The sequence below is a fragment of the Haliotis cracherodii genome, unplaced genomic scaffold (assembly GCF_022045235.1).
Source record: "Haliotis cracherodii isolate W230 unplaced genomic scaffold, xgHalCrac1.p SCAF_8, whole genome shotgun sequence".
Taxonomy (NCBI): domain Eukaryota; kingdom Metazoa; phylum Mollusca; class Gastropoda; order Lepetellida; family Haliotidae; genus Haliotis; species Haliotis cracherodii.
Window position 1 is genome coordinate 44,230,458 of NW_027266341.1, and position 21,829 is coordinate 44,252,286.

The window sequence follows — 21,829 nt, forward strand, 5'->3', positions numbered from 1 at the left end:
GAAATTTAAAAAAGATTAGAACAGAGTTTGCATTGCATGCGCAAACAAAAGCAGACCCATCCCCACCGTTCCCTGAATGCCCCCAAATTTTCCTATCAGAATCATACACCATTTTGACTTCATTACATCTGGTGACACAAAAGCGTGAAAAAGACTGTTTTCACTCTTTTCAGTATATACACATTCTCTATATTCTAAGAGTAATGGATGAAGCTATTACACCGTTGTCCTCAGTAACCCCTGTTGTTCAAGTTGAACCACCCAGTAAACGGAAGCACATTGAATGACAACATCGCAACATTTTTCCAAGGGCAAGGGTGTAAACTGACTGTTAGAGTCAAGTTTCCACCTTTGCCGAACTGGGCTGGAATTTCTGAGCTCGATTGTTGTGCCACCAGTGGCTATTACGAGTTATGTCCCTCCTATTGACCAATCAGATTCCACCTCTCATATCACTTCAAACAAAATGGCTGCACCCTGTCAAAAACGATCTGATCGATACTACAAATCACGAGCACCTTCATAAAAAACAGATTTGAAAAATTTCTGTTGACAGTAGGGTTGCGACCGGGTACGAAAACTGTACTCGAGTACCCAGCAGACAATACCCAAACCGGACTCGAGTACCTGTAGTTCAATGTTGTCCCACTTGTTTGTAATGCTTTTGCGAATAAAAGGTTATCAAACATCTATTGATCTATTATTATGGTATTATGTTTTTATTAAATGCCTGCATGGCTTACCTAAAACCACAAGTGACGCAGAATATCAAAGTAATCTGGCGCCAGTCATCGAGCACTGTCACCAAAACAGGCGAGAGCGGGAAACAGCAAGATCACATGACTGCCTGACACGTGAGTCGTGACATGAGTAATAAATCGATATGTGTCTGAGTGATCTAGGCTTGTATTGTAATTTGTAACATTGCACTATTTCAGTATTTCGTAAAATAATTTTGACAATAATGACAAACACAAGTAACATTAGATTTCACATTTTTATTGAACAGATCAGCAAACTATTGAAAACTGTTTAGTTTTATGTTAAAATAGTCCAACAGAACAACTTTTCTGTTTTTATCGTGCTGAAGCATTAAGACAAACTTGCAACTTTGAACAACCTAATTTGTTTTTTAACCAAACAAAAATATAAAAAAATCAGTGCTCATGAAAAGTTATCAAACGAATTTTAACTAACACTTGTGGAATGTCATTTGTGATTTCTTATCACCACAACATGGACTTTCTCATTGTACGCCTGTCTCATGGAAAGTACTAAATCAGATCTGGTAAGTATAAGATCTAGACTAGTGAGAACGGACTTAATTCATGATGATTGCATAACTAGATCTCATCATCACTGCCGGGACTGCCCAGCAATGGGAGGGCCGGCAACATAGGAGTGTCTGTATGTTGTGTGTCTGTTGACTCTGTTCCGGGTTCAGTTTTAATTGATGGAGCATCATTACAAAAGCTGACGTCCGCAGCTGCAGCCGACGTAGAGGGAGAGGCATCAGAAATGGTTGGCTTTTTCAAAACTTTACTCAGGTTTTTGTTCAGGAAAATAATTGCATCTGCAGTTTGGGGGAGAATTTTAGCACGATTATGTGTAATAGTAAGACCAGCCATAGAAAAGGCTCTCTCTGACGGAACACTTGTGCCAGGTATTGACAGATACGACTTGGCCAGCTTTGCTATTCTTGGGAATGCATGATCGTTTTCTCTCCACCAGCTGAGACAAAAGGACTTTCCTGTTTGTTGCTTGTAAAGCTTGCTTGACGCAGCAAGGAAACTGTTATATTCTTACTCTTCGCTCCTACATGTATCAGTATCTTCATCAATGTCAATGATATCACCCAAGAGAAAATTCATGGCTCTTTGGTTCTCACTGAACGTCGGCTTTTTTCTGGGAGGTGGCAGGTCTTCTTCCTGTTTCACAACTACAGCGTTTGCATCCACGGCATTTTCCAACTGCTCAGTGACCTCCTCAGGCTCAGGCTCATGTGAAGAGCTGGTTGGCTGCTTCATCTTATCAACTAGGTGTTTTCTGACAGCTAAATCTTCATCCAGGAACCGCAAGTGCTTAAAACACAGATCAACAGCAGTAGCTAGCATTGCAGCTGTCAAGTGAAAATCTGTGCCTTGAAGTCGTGACTGAAGGCCCTGTTTGATCGTTAGTTTCAAGTCAGACACTATCTTGGTGTCCAGTTCTGCAGGTACAAGGTGCTTGCGGATGAGGGCAAAGACCAATGGATAAACTCCTGCAGACGTCGGGAAATCTTCTCCACAGAGCACTTCTGTCGAAGATACAAGTGGCTTCAGAGCTGGTACAAGGTGTTCCATAAGTGCCCAGTGCCTGTCTTTCAAGTTTAGACATGTGTGCTTTTTAAACTTCTCATCATGAAGAACGGTTACTACGTCAGTATGCAGATAGATCAGACGTTCAAACATGTAATAGATCGAATTCCATCTAGTTGGCACATCAGTAATGAGGCGTCTGATGTCTTTGCCCAGCTTCTTTTGAACATCTTCCAGCTCTTGAGTGTCCACCAATGATTTTGAGAAAAAGCTCACAAGTTTCCTGGCATGGATGATCAAATTGTCGATAGCTTCCAGTTTGAGACCATCATTGACCGCTAGTTGCAGGGTGTGTGCAAAACATTTGATGTGAGGGTACCCTGTCACCCTGGCTGCAACTGACATGTTGCTGGCATTATCTGTGGTCAATCCACAAACTTTCTGTATCGCGAATTCATGTTGAATTTGTACCAGAATGCCGGGTATGTTCTCCCCTGTGTGACGTTCCTCTACACGACGTGTTGCCAGGATGCAAGAGTGCAAGTTCCAGTCATCAGTAAGAAAATGACCAGTCACTGTAATATAGCCATGTGTGGCCCAACTCGTTCACATGTCCGTGGTAAATGCGACTGCTGAACATTTCTTTAGATATTCAATCAACAGAGATTTGCAGTCATAATATTCTTTCATCAGGTATTTGTATAACGTTTTAGGGTGGGGAACAACATAATTTGGGTTCATGGCATGACAAAAATCTCGAAATCCAGTGCCTTTTACGAGGTTTAGTGGCAGCAAGTCGTTCACACACATTAGCATTGCCTTTTTAGTTAGAAATTCATAAGAATTTCGATTCATCGGCTTAAGATTATACAATCCAAACGCCCCTTTCGTTAAAGTTGATTGTTTCTTGGCTTTCGTGTAGTCGCTGCCGGCAAGAGAAATGAACTTGTGTTTAAAACTTTCATGGAACTCGTCGAACAACCTGCGTAACTGATACATATGCCACAGAAACGGCATTTGGTCTTTTTCTTTGTGTCATCAAGGTCAAAATACGCCCAAACATTTGGACGTTTGTCCGCTTTGTCGTCCATTTTGAAGTGACTTACGAGTTACGAAAGGCAATTAGAGTTATTCCCCTGAACGGGTACTCGAGTCCTGAAAATTGGACTCAAGTCCTAAGCTACCTGACCCCTTATCGGGTACTCGAGTACCCGTCACAACCCTTGTTGACGGCATGTTCATGTTACACCTGCTTTGCAAATCCTGCAATCGACCAAAATCTGCATGCTAGTTTACAAACTGCATGTCAATTTTGTTACGCGCTTTGGATTGGAACTATGCCTAGACTCGTTAGTCCAGCCAAAATATTTAAGGGGTGTTCATTAAAGATTTCGTCGTGATATAACTGGAATACCCAACCAAACTCACTCACTCTTTCACTCTCTCACTCTCTCACTTGTTAAGTGGTTGTCCACATATTATATGGGTTACAGGGTAGCTTAGTGGTTAAACCACTTAGGGTTATCATATTTGGTTGAAATTTCACATGTGTAATGATACATGTATCTATGGGTTAGGTCTCAATTTGCAGCACCAAACTATTAATCTTACCACTTTTACAGGTGTTATGATCAAGTAGGGTGTGACAATGGAGCCAGTAGAATACCAAGCAGTGATTAGGTTTTTATATTTGAAAGGTCGCACACCAAAAGAAACTTTCGATGAAAGCAACTTATGCGGAAGATGCCCCATCATATGACGTTGTTAAACACTGGCATCGCCAGTTCAAGTGTGGTCAGACATCTATGGAAACAGCTGCCATTCCTGGTCGCCCCCATTCAGCCACTGATGAGGACACTATCCATCAAGTGGAGACCGCCATTTTGGCAGATCGACGTATAACTGATCGCCAGTTAGCACAAGATGTCAAGATCAGTGTAGGGTCTGTGGAAAAAATCATCCATGACAATTTGAACATGCATAAGGTGTCTACACGATGGATTCCCAGGTTGCTCACACCTTTCCAAAAGCAGGAACGAGTCAATTGCTCAAAGGATCTTTTGGACATGTGCCAAAAAAAACAGGCAAACTTTTTTGACAGACTTATCACACAGGATGAAACATGGGTCCATCACTATGATCCTGAGACTAAAGTTCAGTCGATGCAATGGAAGCATGTGGAGTCACCACCCCTAAATAAGGCACCTGTCCAACCCTCTGCAGGCAAGGTCATGCTCACGGTGTTTTGGGACCAGCACGGAGAAGTGATGATGGATTTCTTGGCAAAGGGTACCACAATTACAGGAGCTTATTATGCTTCACTGCTGCGGAAATTGCGGGACGCTAACAAGCTTAAGAGGCGTGGCATGCTGACCAAGGGTGTCCGTCTCCTGCAAGACAATGCTCCAGTACACAACTCTCATGTTGCCCAGACAGAAGCACGGTCCTGGGCTATGAAATCCTTCCACATCCTCCTTACTCTCCTGACCTTGCACCATCTGACTTCCACCTCTTTCCAACCATGAAGTCATTTTTGAAGGGAAAATGTTTCACAGATGATGAAACACTGATTTCTGAAGTCAAGTCCTGGTTTGAGATGCAAAATGAGGGCTTTACAAGCGAGGTCTCCATAGTTGCATAAAACGATGGGAGAAGTGTGTAACTATGTGGAGAAAGACTAATATCTATGCCAAGTTTCATTCCACTAGGTCCATCGGAAGTGGGTCAGGGGAAATCTTTAATGAACACCCCTCGTAACTCCATAATTCCAGCCTAGTTTGGCAAGGGTGGAAACTGGACTTTTATAGTCAGTTTATTTCCTTGCCTTAGGAAGATGACATAGCCAAAGCGGTGGAACTCCCGACAATGCAATACAGTGATAGAAACTAACATTTGTAGGCCACTAGTTCCTATTATTTTAACATATAGCACACCCCTTATAAATGTCAACTTTGTATTAGTCCTTATGATACCTTAACTATTGGCAGTTTGGCAAGGACTGGTGCCAGTTAAACATCACTGAAATATATAGAAATCTGTCCATCAAAATTGCTAGAACCAGCATGTAACTTTAATTCATGATTGCCTGCAAAGAAAACAACCTGATTCAACGCTCTTTCAGGCCAGTTATCCAATGCAGCCAAAAAAGGTACAATGAACTCGGATTTGAGGTCAAAAATAGAAACCCATTTGACCCGAAGCTATTCATAGAGCCCACACCTGTCCCACCCAAAGGCCCTGACAACAGGAGACGAGACATTCACACCTGTTCAACTGTTTAATACCAACTCAAGACCCTCTTTCAAATGCAACAGGAACAGCGGCCAGTCTGGAAATAATCATCCCGAAAGAGCAGTGAACCTTTATACTACAGTACCACAACTTCTCGTGATCAGTGGTGATTTGGTGATGTATGGGATGTGTTTGGGTGAGTGGTGTTTATTGAAGCTGAAAACTTTGTTCAAGGACGTTTCCACGCCAAGATCGAAGAATAAGAAGAAATGCATAATGTGAGATAGGACAAGTTTAAAAATTTGAAGACATGAAATGAAACATTTTTTGTTGTGAATGACCTGAATCAAACCTGCAACCTCACCTATCATGTTAAGTTTTGTAACCAACTGAGCCACAGGAACAGGTGGTGCAATAACATTCAATTGTAGATGTCATGAATTAGTTTTGTCTATGCTGCATGTTTCTTCTCTCACAGGCTTTGATCGCATTTCTTTTTTACCGTGACACACTGTATTGTTTCACAAGAAGATATCTTGTTTTTTTCTGTTATTTCTTGCATTTATACCGTAATTAAAGTAGGATATAAACTCCACCCTCTTACATTCTCCGTCAAGACCGATATATCCATAACATTAAACTCTTTTTTCTGTTGGTAAGCAAACTACATTGTATTACTTTAGGTGAATGAACAACACCATAACAAACTTTGTCAATGAAAATGTGAAATTTATGATAAAACATCACTAGACATGATGATTTACCTTTTCGATTGTATTCCTTGTTATGCTAGGCAATGTTTTACATGCAGATAAAAATTACCGTGTGTATTGTCTCATAAACTAAGCTAGAAATAGCAATCAGCTGTACACACATGGTCTCCCAATCTGCTGGTGATTAAGTTAAAACATTCCCAATAATATAATGGAAAAGAATTTTGATAATTATCAGAAAAAATAGTATCTTAAATTACTATTTTACTACATAACAAATGTTATATTTGCGTATTTCACTTTCTTAGTAAAGTACAGATACTCATGCTTTTTGGGGTTGAGTCCAGTCCGAGATTCGAACTAACACTGTCAAAGTGAGGTACCTTATCACCACCACACAAAGTAAGCGATCTAACCCACTCAGCCACCAAGGCTTCCGCAAAATTGAAATTCTAGATCACATACTTTGTGTATCCCTCTGACAAGTGAAAATTGGCACGGCTTCCATGGCCAAAGCTATGAATACACAAAGCCAGTCAGAAAGTGGTCAAATGTAACAAATGTTATATTGGGAGTTTATTCGTGGCTATGAAGTCCAATCAATGGAATACATGCATGTAGCTTGTCAAGAGGAAGACTGACTTTTTAGTGAGGTGAGGTGAGGTGAGGTGAGGTGAGGTGAGGTGAAATTGGGTTTAACGTCGCGTCTAAGATTATTGCACTTATATAGCGATGTGCATGCACGTGTGTGTGTGTGTCATTCAATAACATTCAATAGTTATCTGTATTGAAACAATTTTAATCTAATGTAAGCCATGACTTAATTTGTGGTGTCAAAGTATCAACGTAAACAAACCTTAAACCCTACAATACAACAATAAAAACAATATCCTAAAATAACATTAGTCGACACCACTTAATTACCTCTGTATTCAATGACAGCAACTCAATTACCTGAGGCTAATCATCTAAAACAATAGATGTCACCCACCACCTAGTTAGTGTCAAAGGATACACATCTTAAAAGTTCCAAACAGTTCAAAACCTTAAACACCACCGGCTTGGACACTCGCCCCGTGCAGACGTGTCCTTCCTAGCTCGCAACCCACGCTCTACCATGAGAGATATCGCTCTATCGCTACCTAGGGAGCTAGTTGCCATCCTGGAGCCCTTGCTGGCTTACAGGGTTGGGGACTACTCCCTCCGGACTTCGTACAAGTCCAACTCATCCACCCTCTCCATCTCCTTTGACCTAGGCCAAAGGAAAAGGCCTCTGGTCAAGGCTCCGGCCAAGGCCAAGCCTAAGGAGAAGAAGACCCCGGCCCCTACCCCTGCTGCACCACGCCTGGTACAGAAGGCCAGGCCGCCTACAGTGAAGAAGGCTCCATCAATCGCCCCCAAGGAGATCCAGGAGAGCCTTCCCACCACCCCTCCGTCCCCGACAGCTGCACTGGAACTCGCTCCTCTCGAATCCAGTCGGGAGGAGCCCTTTCGCACGCCGGTAGGGACTGGCCACGGGAGGAAAAAGAGAAAGAGGAAAAGTATCTTCTCCCCTGACTCTCCCCCCCTCCCATGACCTCCAACCTGCAAGACCACGGAGACGCAGACCGCCACAACACCAGGCCCCTCCCTCAACACCTCGACCCGGTCCCAGAACAAGATGTTGAGATAGACGTCCGTGCCCATCTTGCACAGCAGGCAGATCTCATTCTGGAGCAGCACAAGGTCCACCCTAACCCCTGCTACCAGAATGAGAGCGGCAAGATCTATCCCAGCAACCGCCCACGCCCACCCTTGGTGCTGGTGCAGTACTGGGGTGAAGAAAGATTTGAGCACGAGATTCACAGCTACCAGGATCTCTCGGAATTCCTGGTTGTCTATGATCTCCCAGTCAGTCCACTCTTCATCACAAATGCTGCCGCCTGCCTCACCACCGCACTGTTCCGAGCTCTTCCTTCCGGAGAGCTTGACCTAGCCAGGAGGCTCCTGGCTGGGAAGAAGTAACTCGCCACACCAGCTCGCCAGCCGACGACGTGCCTTCCCACACTTGAACCCCCCCCCACCCAAGCCCAAACTTTTCCACATTATTATTATTCTTTTACTACCCTCACCCCACCCCCCCTAGATTCATTTTTTAGGTTTACTTCATTCACATTTTTTTGGGTCGCACTTCTTATATATTCATTACGCTTTTTTTCCTATTTAGTATAAGTGCTTCCCCGTGTGCGAGATACGCTAAATGTAATTTATTACATGCGGAAAGCGCACGTTAAATCCCCGAACGAACGAAACGAAAACCTAAAATATTTATCCCAAACATGGCTGGTTCCCACAACCTAAGCTTGTTGTGATAAAGGATCGCAGCACAGTTTGGAGTTCCAGAATATTTGTCGTTCTGCGAACTTCCAGGACTGCCAATACTGAGTCAAGGGCCACAATGCAAGTAGTAATGGTACTGCCTTTGAGGTGACTTTCCAGTCTAGGAACAGAAAATATTCCGCCAAAAATGGGAGAGATGCAGTAGTGTGGTCCTGATGTTTTCCCTGAAGCAACTCTCAAAGGATTGCCACTTGTCGTTAATTCCCCTGGTTTAAGGTCTGTGAGCCAAATTTTTAGCTGTTGCTGGTCAGGCCAGATAACCCATGGCGCCTTAGGCCCTTAGCAGATATACCAGGTGTGAGATGAAAAACCTGTCTGTTTGGCCTGCCTGGTAGTTTGAGGTAGTGTCTGTGGACATGTCTTTGAGATCCACAAACCAACCTCTTGCTGACCACCAAGGCACGATCAAAAACAGAGCGAGGCTCTTGGTTGCCCTGATCTTCTTCATCACCTTGGGAAGAAGTACTGGTGGTCAAAAAGCATATGCAGTTAGTCCTTCTAAGTGATGCTGAATGCGTCCACCTCCCAAGCCTGCATTTCTGGGATTGGGGAGATGAAAGTTGAGATCTGGTAGTTTTGGCAAATGGTGAAGAGGTGGATGTTGGAATGACCTAGGCACTGACATAGAAGAAACACCTTGGGAAGGAACTGCCTTTTCTCACCTAGATGGAACGTCTGTCAGAACATTCCTACATCCGGGGAATGTGCTGGACCAAAAAGCTTAGGCCCCCCTGATCTACCAGATGGAAGAACTGGAACGTCAGTCAAAGGATAGAGTGAGAGTGTGTCATCCCCTGATTGCGAAGACGTTAAACCACTGTAAGGTTGTTGGTGGAAAAGGGGAGTTGAGATTACCGGTCAGCCACGAAAACAAGTTCTGCGAGAGTGCTATTGCCCTCTCTGTGGACTCGTTCACCCAACGTTGATCGTACATGAGACAGGAAAAAAGTCGGAAATTTCACCACACCCTCACCACGAGGCAAGGCAGATTGAGAACTGTCAACATAGGATCTGCAGGAATGGAGCTCAGGTGGGACCACATAGTGTCCTTGTCCGTGTCTGGTTCCAGAGACGGCGCTACAGAAGCCAACCTATCTGCCATCCAATCTGCAACAGCAGGGGCACAGCTCCGATAGCAGTAATGTGACTAAGAGCCGAGATGCACTAGGAGAGGCTGATCTACGTGATGATGATTAGATGTTGAGATGATGAAAGCCCTGGTGGCACCGCTGACAAGATGCTGACCGGTACAGTCGGCAGTACAGCGGGAGCTGTGACTGGAGTCAGAGAGCTGTCAGGAAGCGCAGTGGCACCAGGACTGCCAGTACTAGGCAGACCAAGGCACTGCCAACACCTACAGGGCAGGTGGTGTCTCAGTCATAGGTGTGGCAGCTTGGGTAAGGTGCATCAGGCGAGTCGGAGACGCCAGGGAGGTGGCCGTAACCTGATGGCGCCATGGTCAACATGTAAGGGTTGAAGATCGCAGGAGACTGCATAGTCAACGTAGACATCAGGAGGGGTGATAGTAGACACAGGAGGTGCAGGTATTTGAGATTTTGCTGAGATGTAGATCCATGTAGTTGTTGACGGGGGAGCACCACATTCCGTATATGAGTCGTCACTGTCATGAAAGAAGTGACCTTCGGCTGTGGCAATGTCGTCTGACAGGTGGTGGGGGTAGCCGAAGCCGAAGACAAAGTGGTGGTAGACTGCAACTCAATGGTAGCAGCTGGCGCATCAACGATATCCGAGATAGATGTACATCGCTTCTTGGCAGCACTCAAGTAGAGAGAGAAGTCCTTCAGAGACAAGGGGCTGCAGAAGCAACACTGCAACAATGTCGAACAGGGGTCTGTGCACACAAGGGATGAACATCCGTGCTGTACTTGCTCCTGTGACAAACATTACAACGAGGCCTAAATCTCTAATTTAAGCAAAGTCGTATTCATAAACATGCAAAAGGAGAAAGTAATTTGTAACTCAAAAACTCACTGGTTCATAGGACAGAAAAATTATGCAAAATAAGTGAAAAATCACATTTGGAACACACACATAAATAACGCTAATAAAGCCACAAACGAGAGGGGAATTTAATACAAATTACATGTGAATGAGGTAAACAGGCACAAAACGACGTAGAAATAAGAAGCAAAGGATGCTGGAAACTGGAGAGGCTTTATTTCTCTACAACACGTCTGACCCCTTGATTAATACATGTACCAAGTTTGGATGAAAAATGTTGAATAGTTTTTTAGTTCTGCTCCGGACACATACTCCGTTTCAGGTAAGTCAATCCATGGAAAGCGGGAAAAATAAATTTTGAAAAATTCCCAAACAGGTTTGGATGAAATGTCTTTCACAGTTTTCAAGTTGTGCTCCGGAAACAACACCTCCCCCAACCCTTTTGAGACCAAATTGTTTCCATGGAAATCAAGAAAAAGAAAAATGCCAAAAAATTGCACATACTAGTAAAAAGGCAATACATCAGCGTCTGTTTGATATATCTGCCACGTCCTTTTGAAAGATATTGAACATTTTTTTAGCTGTTGTTCGGAAATGAAATCCACCTCCTTATGAGACTGTGTACAAATTATTTCCATGGAAATCGAGAAAAACAAAAATACCAAAAATCTGTAAAAAGTAAAAGGCACCACTTCAGGATCTGTTTGATAGATATCTGCCAATTTTTGTTGAAAAATATTGAACGGTTTTCAAGTTACCGGAAACAAAATGATTACGAACAGACAGACGGGCATTATTTGTGGGGGAAATAAAAAGCAAAAATCGAACAATAGTCATCATTGTTAAAAATTCTAAGAATACTACCTCTATTACATCTCTACCATAAATCCTGTACTTTGGCTTCAATCACACCAGATAAAACTTATAGATTATAGACATCCTCTTCACTGTCAATCACACAATAAGTTGCCGCCAAGTAGTCTCATAGCTACCCATGCCATGCGTCATAATGACGGCTATATCACTTTTTTCCCTCATCTACTACTAGAGGTAGATGAATTTGGGTGGTGGGAGGGAGTAATTCGGATGTAATAGAGGTAGTATTCTTAGAACTATTGTTCGATAATTCGATAATTCTTACGAAACTGCTACCTCTGTTACATCTCTGCCAGAATATACCATAGGGACCCAGTGGGATCTGCCTCCAGTAACTCCCTGTGTAATTGACAGCAATCTTATCCTCTGATTCTAATCCTACTAGAGATAATTTCCTCTGAAATCTCCCTTGAGGACTTGAAAATCAGAACTGTGTCAAGAATCAGTCAAATATGTGACATTTTTACTAGATTTACTGTTATGTTTGCTGATCTTGATCGTGATAAACCAGGATTTGTTACTTTTAATACCGGCAATTACGTCACTTCCGGTAATGACGTCATTTCCGGTCTAATGGTGATAGTTGATACTGTAAATCTGGAAATTAAAGCGAGCGTGAAATAAATGCGAAAAATGTACTCACCTGTCGCACACCCCAACCACACACACTTTTTTGGGTGAAACAATTGGTGGATGATTGTTTGTGCTGCCCCCACTGGACCAAGGGAATATATGCCCTCTAAGTCAGGTTGTACGTCACACAAGTAAAAACTGGTGAAGGTGTTTTGTGTGGCCCACTGACAGCTAGAAACAACTTGTTCTACTGAGACTGATGTCAATGAAGCGAGACTCATGGCTAGCCATCCTGCAAAAATAGCCTTGGTGATACCCTTGTTTGAGTTGGTCTTACAGGTTAGTAAGAGTCTCCTTCGTCTGGGTCTGTAGGCGAGAGATAGAACTTGAGAGTTCTGATGGGACATAAGAGTCTGTCCGGGTGATCCACTGTTGGTCTTAATACAGGAATTGAATAGTGTCCCAATGTGGTAGATTGATTCTTGGCTACAAAGTCTGGGAGCGATCTAAGAGTTATTGAGGTCCAATGTTAATCATGGGTAAGACTAGAATAGTCTAAGGCATGTAGTTCCGAAACTCTTGCTGCTTTTGACATGGCTAGGAGAAACAATGTTTTCCTGGCTCTTTGAAGTAGGGTAGCTTTCGCTATGAACTCGTAAGGTTCGGTTAACAATGGCGATAGTACCACAGATAAGATTTCACTTGGGGAGATACGAGGAGTTCGAACATCTTCAAGTAGAAAGCATCTCATTAGTCTGTTAAGAATGGGATGGTTTACGATTCATAGTCTGTCATGTTGAAGTACAGAATGAAGGGTCTGATCTGATCTGTAACCTTCTATCGTTCCGTGTCCGAATTTTTTGTCTTATCCGCCACCAAAGGGAATGATATAGCATTAGTTAAAAAGTCCCTAGTTGTCTTCTCCACTGGATAAATTTGTTCCATCTGTTGTCATATATAAGGGAGGATGAAGAGTATCCGGATGTCAGCAACTTCTGTGTGGTATCTTCAAGGCGGTAGATGTAGGCTGGGCAGATTTTTGTGGAAAATGCTGGACTTGGGTTGTTATAGCAGATCTCGATGAAGTGGTAACTGGATAGGTTCCTCCATTAGTAGCTTTAGTAGTCTGGAGAACTATGCCTTGCTGGGCCATACTGGGGCTATCAGTATTATTACGCAATCTGTCTCCGCCATCTTGTTGATGACTGTCTAGGAGAGACCATGGTGGGAATGCGTAGGTGAATAGATTCATCCAATCCATCGATAGAGCATTGATCTGGTGAGCTCTTGGGTCGGGAACTGGGCTGATTGTTGGTTGTTCTGGCAGGTGGCGAATAGATCTTTATCGGGTGTGTCCCATACCGTGGTTATCCTGGTGAAGATCTGTGGATGTAATGTCCATTCTGTTGCCACTATTCTCCCTAAACACTGTCGGCCAGTATGTTTAGTTTCCCGGGTATACGTCTCATTTCCATCCGGCAATTGAAGGAGTCTGCCAAGGCAAACAATCTTGTAGTCATCAGGGAGGTAGATCTGGTTCCTTCCTACTTCTGAACATAGCCATACACAACACCACAGTAGTGGCCTAAGAAAATGGAAAATTGATGAAGATCCTCCATTCCAGGATGGCGTAATATATGGCCTTCATTTCCAGGAGTTGATATGAAGGTTCTTCTCCTGTGTTCCATGATCCCTGTACTGTGAGATCGTCCATATGGGCTCCCCATCCCAAATTTCTCACGCTCAGTGAATAGATGAGTGCTCTGGTGTCGGATAAGTCAGAGGGATGCCACTCATCACATGTTCTCTGTGATTCCACCAATGGAGGTCTCTTAGTAATCTGGGAGGCAACTGAGTCTGAAACTCTAGGCTGTGAGATCGTATAGAGTTGATCCAAGTCTGTAGAGGGCATAGCATCAGCCTTCCTCTGAAGGTCATATCCTGTAGAGACATTAAATTGCCTACAAGGGATATCCACCGTCTCAGTGACTTGCTGGGTTGACTTGAATGTGATTGAATCATCATTACAGTCTTGTTGAAATGATCCTCTGGTGGGCACAGATATCCCATCTGGCTGGAATCTTGCTCCGATGCACATGATGTATTGAACCAGAGTAATCACTGACTTAAATGGATTGACTAGGAACCCTAGGTAGGTCATATGTTCTGGTGTAGCTGACCTTTTCCTTGGTCCGCCGACAGGAAATCATCCAGATAACCATGGATTCGAACTAGCTAGAGGTGAGTGAATTTGATGACTGGCGCTATAATCCTGCTGAATAGCCAGGGAGCTATTGCTATCCCGAATGGTAGTACTTGGAATTTGTAGCATTGGCCATTGATTGTGAATCGTAGATACTTCCGTGAAGATAAGTGTATCGGGACTTGAAGATTTGCATCTGTTAGGTTTAGGCTGATAAGCCAGTCTCCTTTCTTCAACGTTGACCGTAACTTCCGTATGGACTCCATCTGGAATTTTGGTGGAGGTATCTCTTGTTGAGGGTCTTTCCGTCTATGATCATCCTAATTTCGTTTGTATTCGGAGGTTTTATGCCACTTGTAGCAATATTCCAGCAATATCACGTCGGGGGACACCAGAAATGGGCTTCACACATTGTACCCATGTCGGTAACTAAACCCAGGTCTTTCGATGTGACGAGCGAACGCTTTAACCACTAGGCTACCCAACCGCCCCTCCTGAACAGCCAACACTGAGTTAGGCTCAACCAAATACGTAGTAATGGTGCTACCTTCCAAGTGTCTTTGGGTACGCAAATGTAGGAGGTTTTTAGCTAGGAATTGTTGTGAAGCCATCGTAGGGTCTTGATTCTTTTGCCTTGCAAAAAGTCTCAAATGATTCCCATTTGTCATCATATAGTCGTCTAGGAGAGGAACAACGAGCTGAAGCTATTGCTTTTGCTGCCCGTGCTGAATAGCCCTTTGCACTATAACACCTTCTAAAGATGAAACAAGCGTGTAGATGCAACTTGTCTGACATTTGGTGAGGCAATTCGCTGTGAGGGTGGATGAGTAAGTTGGACCACTGTTGGAGGGGTAATGGATTGTATTCTGCTAGATTTTTCTGAGCTCGACGAACCACCCTCTCGCAGTCCACCAGGATGCAACCAAAGTGAGAGCAAGATTCCTTGTCTCCTTGATCCCTTGTGTCACCTTGGGAAGTAAAACTGGTGGCAGAAAAGCGCATGTTTTTAGCTCTACCCAAGGAATGCTGAATGCGTCCAACGCCAAGTCTGCGGAGCTGGTAACGGGGAGACATACGTCATGAGTTGGTGGTTTAAGGCAAGTATCAAACAAGTCGATGTTTGGTTGCCCGAACTTTTGAAGCAGTAACTGGAATGCTTCCGTGTGAAGTTTCCCCTCAGTGGGAGCCACACTATCTGGGCACAATAAAGCATCAACCAGTAAGTTCTGACTATGTGCTGTAGTTCCAGATGATCAACTAGATGGAACCACCACCATGTCTGTTGAAGCAGAGAGTGGGAGTGTGTTGTTCCCTGATTGTGCAGGCACCACACTACAGTGCTGTTGTCTGTGGATATTGCGACTTGGCCAGACTGTAGCCGACTCTGCCAATGGGATATGGCCAGAATTAGCGCTTCCAACTCCAAGTTGTTTATGTGCCACTTTTGATGAGCGCTGGACCATAGCCTTGAGGCTGTCTGGCCTTGCAGGTGAGCACCCCAATCCTGAAGGGAGGCATCTACGAACAGGAGTAGACTCAGGAATATCCCAGATCAAGAGACTCCTCCTAAGCCATCAACTCCACTAATTGAGGTAATGCCTCAGTTGAGCCCTAAGTGACGGCCTTGAGTGGATCCTGACGCCTGATGTAAGGGTTCAGGAATTGATGAATTGGGCACAGTTGTAAGCGCCCTATGCTAGTTAAATCCTGTGCAGAGGTGAGTAACACTTGCCATTGGCAAAGTGTTGTGTGGTTGGTGTAGAGCAGGTGACAAGAGGCATAGAATCTTATGCCATCTGTCCCTGGTACTGATAGGAGATCCTGGTCTGTCTAGAACAGGCCTCGTATGAACTGAAGCCGATAGGCCTCATTGATTATCCATCCCAGTTGATATAGTAGCTGTCTGCATGATGAATTCCCGGTGGCGTACAACAGTTGTCGTGTGTTGATGACACAGTAGACCGTCCTCTATCTACGACTCCAACCAAGTGTTCGTCAGGTGTAGATACACAGTTATTGGCTTCATTACTCCTGTAAATAACCACGGGGTCACTGAAATTCCAAATGGGAACACTACCCAATGGTAGGGAACTCCATTGAACTGGAACCTGTGGAGTCTGCGGCCAGAGAGATGGATAGTTGAGACTGATCAAGGATAGAAGGATTGATGTTGATTCTGAACAGTCTCAACGTGGCGAGGCAGCAATAATGTGAACGCTTCAGATAACGTTCGTTGAACACAGAGAGATTGTGGATCATTCTCATCTTGTCTGAGTCATTCATGGGTACCAGGCAGATGTGAGGATAAAACCCCGGACTTAAGTCTGGGTTATTCTACAGCTCTTTTCACCAACAGCATGTCTATGTTGGATTTTCCAAGTCGAACTGTGGTCAACTTGCCTCTGCCATGCCCTTTACCACGAAGGGATTATTGGTCTTCCTTGAGAGACTGGCTAAAATCTGCGTGTGACGGTAATCTCCGCCAGAGCGGTCTCAAGATGAATTTTCATGTGGTCAATCTGACGCTGTAGGAAAATGGATAATCACCATAGTTTGGAAATTATCTAATCGGATAGGGTTATCCTCTGATAGATCATGATCCATGTCATTGTCGGCGGCTTAAATGAAGGAGCAAATGTAACTTTGACCTCTAATGACCTCATGGTGTCCCTCTTATTTACCCCGTTACCAGGGGAGGGCGCCACTGACACGAAATGGTCTGCTTCCCAATCAGGTACTTGCGCTAAGCCGGCGATCTGCTCCAGTGCGTAGTGCCTCCTCTATCATATCTCGCACCTGGATAAGGAGTCATGTGCCTATGTTCCCGTACGCGATGACATGCAAGCACTGTCCGGCGATGTATGCTGTACCAGAAAGCACTTAACACGTTTGGTATACATTAGGCGCAGGTGTTGGCGCTAACACTTGTGCCCTTGGGCTGATATCATTGTAGAGGTCTTGATTGGTAGGCTGACGCTGCGCTCAGCACAGGTGTATGAGACAACGCTCATCGGTGATGACTGGATCATTGTAGAAGCGCTTGGACCATTGTTCGATTAGCCTCAGCGGGCATCTGCTGTGCTGGATATGTTGGAACAGCGCTAAGCTGATCATTGTAGAGGCGCTTAGGCAGTAGTCAGGCGCTGCACTCGTCGCATGTCGCTTTGAGACACTGGACTGGATCATGGCCTGCGTCTGCGCTACCCCAATCAAAGCATCTTGAGAAACTGGCGCTGGTGTCGCAGATTTAGCAGATCAGGCGACTGAAAATTAGGAGCAGTTACGATACTCACACAACCTCAGGTATTGTTGATTTCGGTGGAGGGTGCACTTTTGCAGTCACAGTTACAGGCGTCATATTACCCGCTGATGACGGAACAATAATCTATTGGCAAAAATACGAGTTGAAAGTGTATACAATAGTTTTATATTTGCAACTCAATGTAAACCAAAGCTATTTACATTTAGAGTTTGGAAAGCACATCTGCGTGCAAGCCAACCAACATGGATGATATTTAAAACAGGTCAAAAGTGTATACAATAATTTATATACTGGGACATAAGTAAAATATTAACCAATGAAATATCGTAACGTGATCACATGATTACATTCTCTTGAAACTTGACCCAGGTCATTTTGTGTGCTCTACTTGTCCACTGGCATGCTAGAAAACGTACTTTACTCGCCCAACATCTAAACCTTACTTGTCACAGGCATCGGGCAATAGTATTTTTTAACCACTGCATAGAACCAAAATACATGCGCAATATTGAAAAACATTTTTGTTTCTTTTAAACTATTGTTTTGGGTATTTGATTTGCGTGAAAAAAATGAAATTGATGCCAAACATGGGCGTGTCTTGTTCAGTTAAGATACACAGTAAAACTATCTAAACGTTTACCTATTTAAGACATTATTTACACGGTAAAACCAGTCATTTGATGTTGTGTTGAAAAAAGCGTCAAATTCGGTTTTTCTAAAGCAATGTTTTGTTATATCATGAACAAAAATTAGGTGAGGTATACATTTTTCAAAATACCAATGTCATCTTGCTCCGACGTCATCTGAGACATAAAATAAGTGATCACGTCAAACAAAAATGGTGTCAAAATTTAAGTCATTTATCACACTTGATGCTAAGGCTAGTACTGTAACAATAAAGGTGCAACCTGATTCAGGTGAATTAGGGAATCTGAGGACTAATTAATATTTTAGATATTATCCATTTCACCATTAGTCACTCAGTTTTAAAAAAAAACGTCAATAAAAATCATTGTCAACAGTATTTTTATCGGTGTACGAAAAGTGGTGATATTTTCTGATTTTTAACTCAAAACAAAATCTCGGACAATACTTAGTAGTGGCTTTTTATCAAATTGGTTTAATATTAACATTTTAGACTATCAGACAGGAAATATATATTCTACATATTTCTGATAGCCGGAAGTACATCCACTGCTGCACAAGAACAATTCTCGCACATAGTTCACTTTTCAGATCTTTTCAAAAAAATAAATCGGCTTCCACGGGTTATTTGTCTTCTGACTTTTAGGGAAACAAGTTAATTTGCTTATGGAAAAGGCTCAAATCCATACAAATTACTTCCCTCCATACAGTCAGAGACGTAATATGCACTTGACACTAAAAGTGTTTGAAAATATTTGAATATTTTTCTGCTATGCTCTGAATGTATATTAAAAAGCTAGCTTTTCCTGTATATGCAACACTGAGTAACAGCTCTAAAAGATAACTTAGTTTGACAATAAGATTTTATCTCCCATATTTATGCCAGAACTGTTACCTTTTTTCAAAAGTTCAATAGGTGCACTTTGAAAGCATTTCAATTTTGAATGTTAGTTGTGAACTATATCATATTTAGGGGTGTCACGATAGATCGAAATATTGATTTATTGTTATCGGTAGGCGCAATAGTTCAATAAATCGATTGAATGTTCAGTTCCCGATCAATAACAAAATGGCGGGGGAAGGAGGAATCCCTGGGTTTGTGACTAATTTGAGTGGAAAGTCAAGCGTTTGGAGGTCTTTTGGCTTTGTAAAAGAGAGTGTGGCACTATTATCAAATACTGTGGAAACACGACCAACCTTTCAGATCATCTCCGACGCAAACATGGAGAGACCGACTTCGAAAAAACATGTGGCGGACGAACATCACACCCGGTTTCATTTAGGCAGTCGACACTACAGTCATCTTTCACGAAGAAGATGCCATCGAACTCTCATCGAGCGAAGAACATTACTGATGCGATTTTGGAATTTATCATAAAGGACCTTCGTCCATTCAGTGTTGTGCCGATTGATGGATTTAGGAATATGATCGAGGTGTTGGACCCTACATATATTCTACCGTCCAGACAGCTCTCCCGAAATTGTATGACAAAGTCAAGAACACTGTGATGCAGGAGTTAGAACAGGCTGATCACATTTCTCTAACTACAGATGGCTGCACCAGCCGGGCCACTGAATCTTACATAACAGTGACAAGCTGCCATATTGACAATTGCTGGCGCATCAGAAATTTTGTACTTCAGGTATTTATTGCTTTCTCATAGAAATTATGAAATATTGTCAAATTATTTGCACACCACACTATAATGTAAGCATTATATTTATTATCTCAATGATAGTGGATGTTCTCTTGAAAAATACATTTTAATGAAAACAATTTAAATTTTCTTGACATTTCTGGGTTGCATTTTATGAGGTGTGAAATGATATGGTATCTATGTTTATTTTCTGATATATATTTTCAATGTTTGGAACATCTTCAACAAAAAATTTATTTGTGTAATTGTGACTGATATAAAACAGATTTTAACTCTTTCAGACAAGAGCTCTACCTGAGTCACTCACAGGCCAGAATATTGCAGCCGTTCTTGTTGATGCTATTGAGGAGTGGAAGCTGGCCACTGTTACAATGCCATCACTCGTCACTGACAATGCAGCCAACATGTTTGTAGCGGCAAGAGAGGCTCACTTTGATCACCACATCACTTGCTTTGCACATACCCTTAACCTTGCATGCAGTAAAGCTCTGAAGATAGCATCAGTTTCAAAGCTGTTAGCCAGAATGAGGAGAATGGTGTCCTTTTTCCATAGGAGTACGACTGCAGCTGCAGTTTTGAAGCAGAAACAAAAGCAACTGAATCTTCCCAATCATAAATTGATTAATGATTGCCCTACTCGGTGGAATTCTGCTGTTGAAATGACTGAACGATACCTAGAACAACAGCCAGCTGTCATCGCTGCCATGACTTCAAAGGAGTTGCGGGATAAAGCGGACGAATCATTCCTCTCTGACAGAGACATCACCCAGGCTGAGGAGCTACTAACAGTTCTACAGCCTCTGAAAGTTGCCACAGTGGCTCTGTGCGAGGAGAAAGTGCCAACAGTCTCCATTATCCTTCAACTTCAGAGACAACTTCTTGATCACACTCTTGCCTTAAAGCCTGATGACAGTGAATTCATCAAATCTGTGAAGAGAGCTATTTCAGGTGACTTGAGTCACAGATACAGTGATGATAAAGTGAAGAACACCCTTGTGAAAAGTGCACTCCTAGATCCCCGTTTCCAAACAGGGCCATTCATTCAAGAGGAGGAGAAATGTTCTGCATTCTGCCAGAAATGCCAGATCTCCCCAACCTTCCTGATAGCCAGTGTAGCCTACAAGAACTTAATGAGTCTCACTCTGACTCTGAACACAGCACAAAGCCAAAAGTCATGAAGATAGAAAATGAAGCATCTGCATCAAGTTCAAGATATTGTGCTATGTCTTGTCTCTTTGGTGATGTGATTTTGATCAAAACTGAGGAACCCAAGTCACCCCTTGCTGCAGTTGAAGACGAAATTTTCCGTTACAAAAAAATTGAAGCAATTCCATTGCAAATGAATCCGCTTGACTAGTGGAGAAGCCATCAAAGAGAAATGCCATTCATATCTCGACTTGCCAAGAAGTATCTCACAATCCCTGCTACCAGTGTTCCCTCCTAAAGGGTTTTTTCGACAGCCGGGGACATCATCACAGCCCAGAGATCTGCTCTCTGTTCTGAGAGGGTTGACAAACTCATCTTTCTCAAGAAAAACTGGCACCCAAGACAAACAAAAAAACGGGACAGTTGTGCATAAACCATTTCTATTCATGATGTAAAATGTATTTTGCTTTCAAAAGTATTTTATTGTAATTCACTAAGTGAATATTTGATGATTTTGTTTATCTTACAAGAACACTTGTACTCTAAAGTATATAAAAACACTAAGATGTGAGAAAAAAAGTATTGTTTGGTGCTATTCATGACGTAACATGTATGACATGTTTCTTGCTTTTAAAAGTATTTTATTGTTTTTAATTCATTTAGTTGATATTTGTGAATTATTTGATTTACAAATTTTGTTAATCTTACAAGAACTGCTATTGGTGATCATGGTGCTCTAAAGTATGTTAAGATGTGAGAGAAAGTATTGTTTGTGCTGAACATTTCATTGGTCAAATGGCTTTTGTTGAATTTTAATTGGTTATTATATGGTTAATGTTGTATCTTGGTGTAATCCAAAAGGACATCATTTGAATATTTTCTTT

The 21,829-nt window shown here is 42.7% G+C and overlaps 2 protein-coding genes across 2 annotated transcripts; one reads left to right on the plus strand and one right to left on the minus strand.

Moving 5' to 3' along the window:
- Positions 1-1,343: 1,343 nt before the first annotated feature.
- Positions 1,344-4,795, minus strand: LOC139450997 (zinc finger BED domain-containing protein 4-like). Its single transcript, XM_071232817.1, has 3 exons — positions 4,672-4,795; positions 1,807-2,716; positions 1,344-1,698 (listed from the first exon to the last, which is right to left on the minus strand). The coding sequence occupies exons 1-3, from the start codon at positions 4,793-4,795 to the stop codon at positions 1,344-1,346; spliced, it is 1,389 nt and encodes a 462-aa protein (XP_071088918.1).
- Positions 4,796-19,210: 14,415 nt separating this feature from the next.
- Positions 19,211-20,977, plus strand: LOC139450998 (E3 SUMO-protein ligase ZBED1-like). The gene is made up of 2 exons (XM_071232818.1): positions 19,211-19,267; positions 20,081-20,977. Exons 1-2 carry the CDS (start codon positions 19,211-19,213, stop codon positions 20,975-20,977), a joined length of 954 nt encoding a protein of 317 aa, XP_071088919.1.
- The last annotated feature ends 852 nt before the right edge of the window (positions 20,978-21,829 follow it).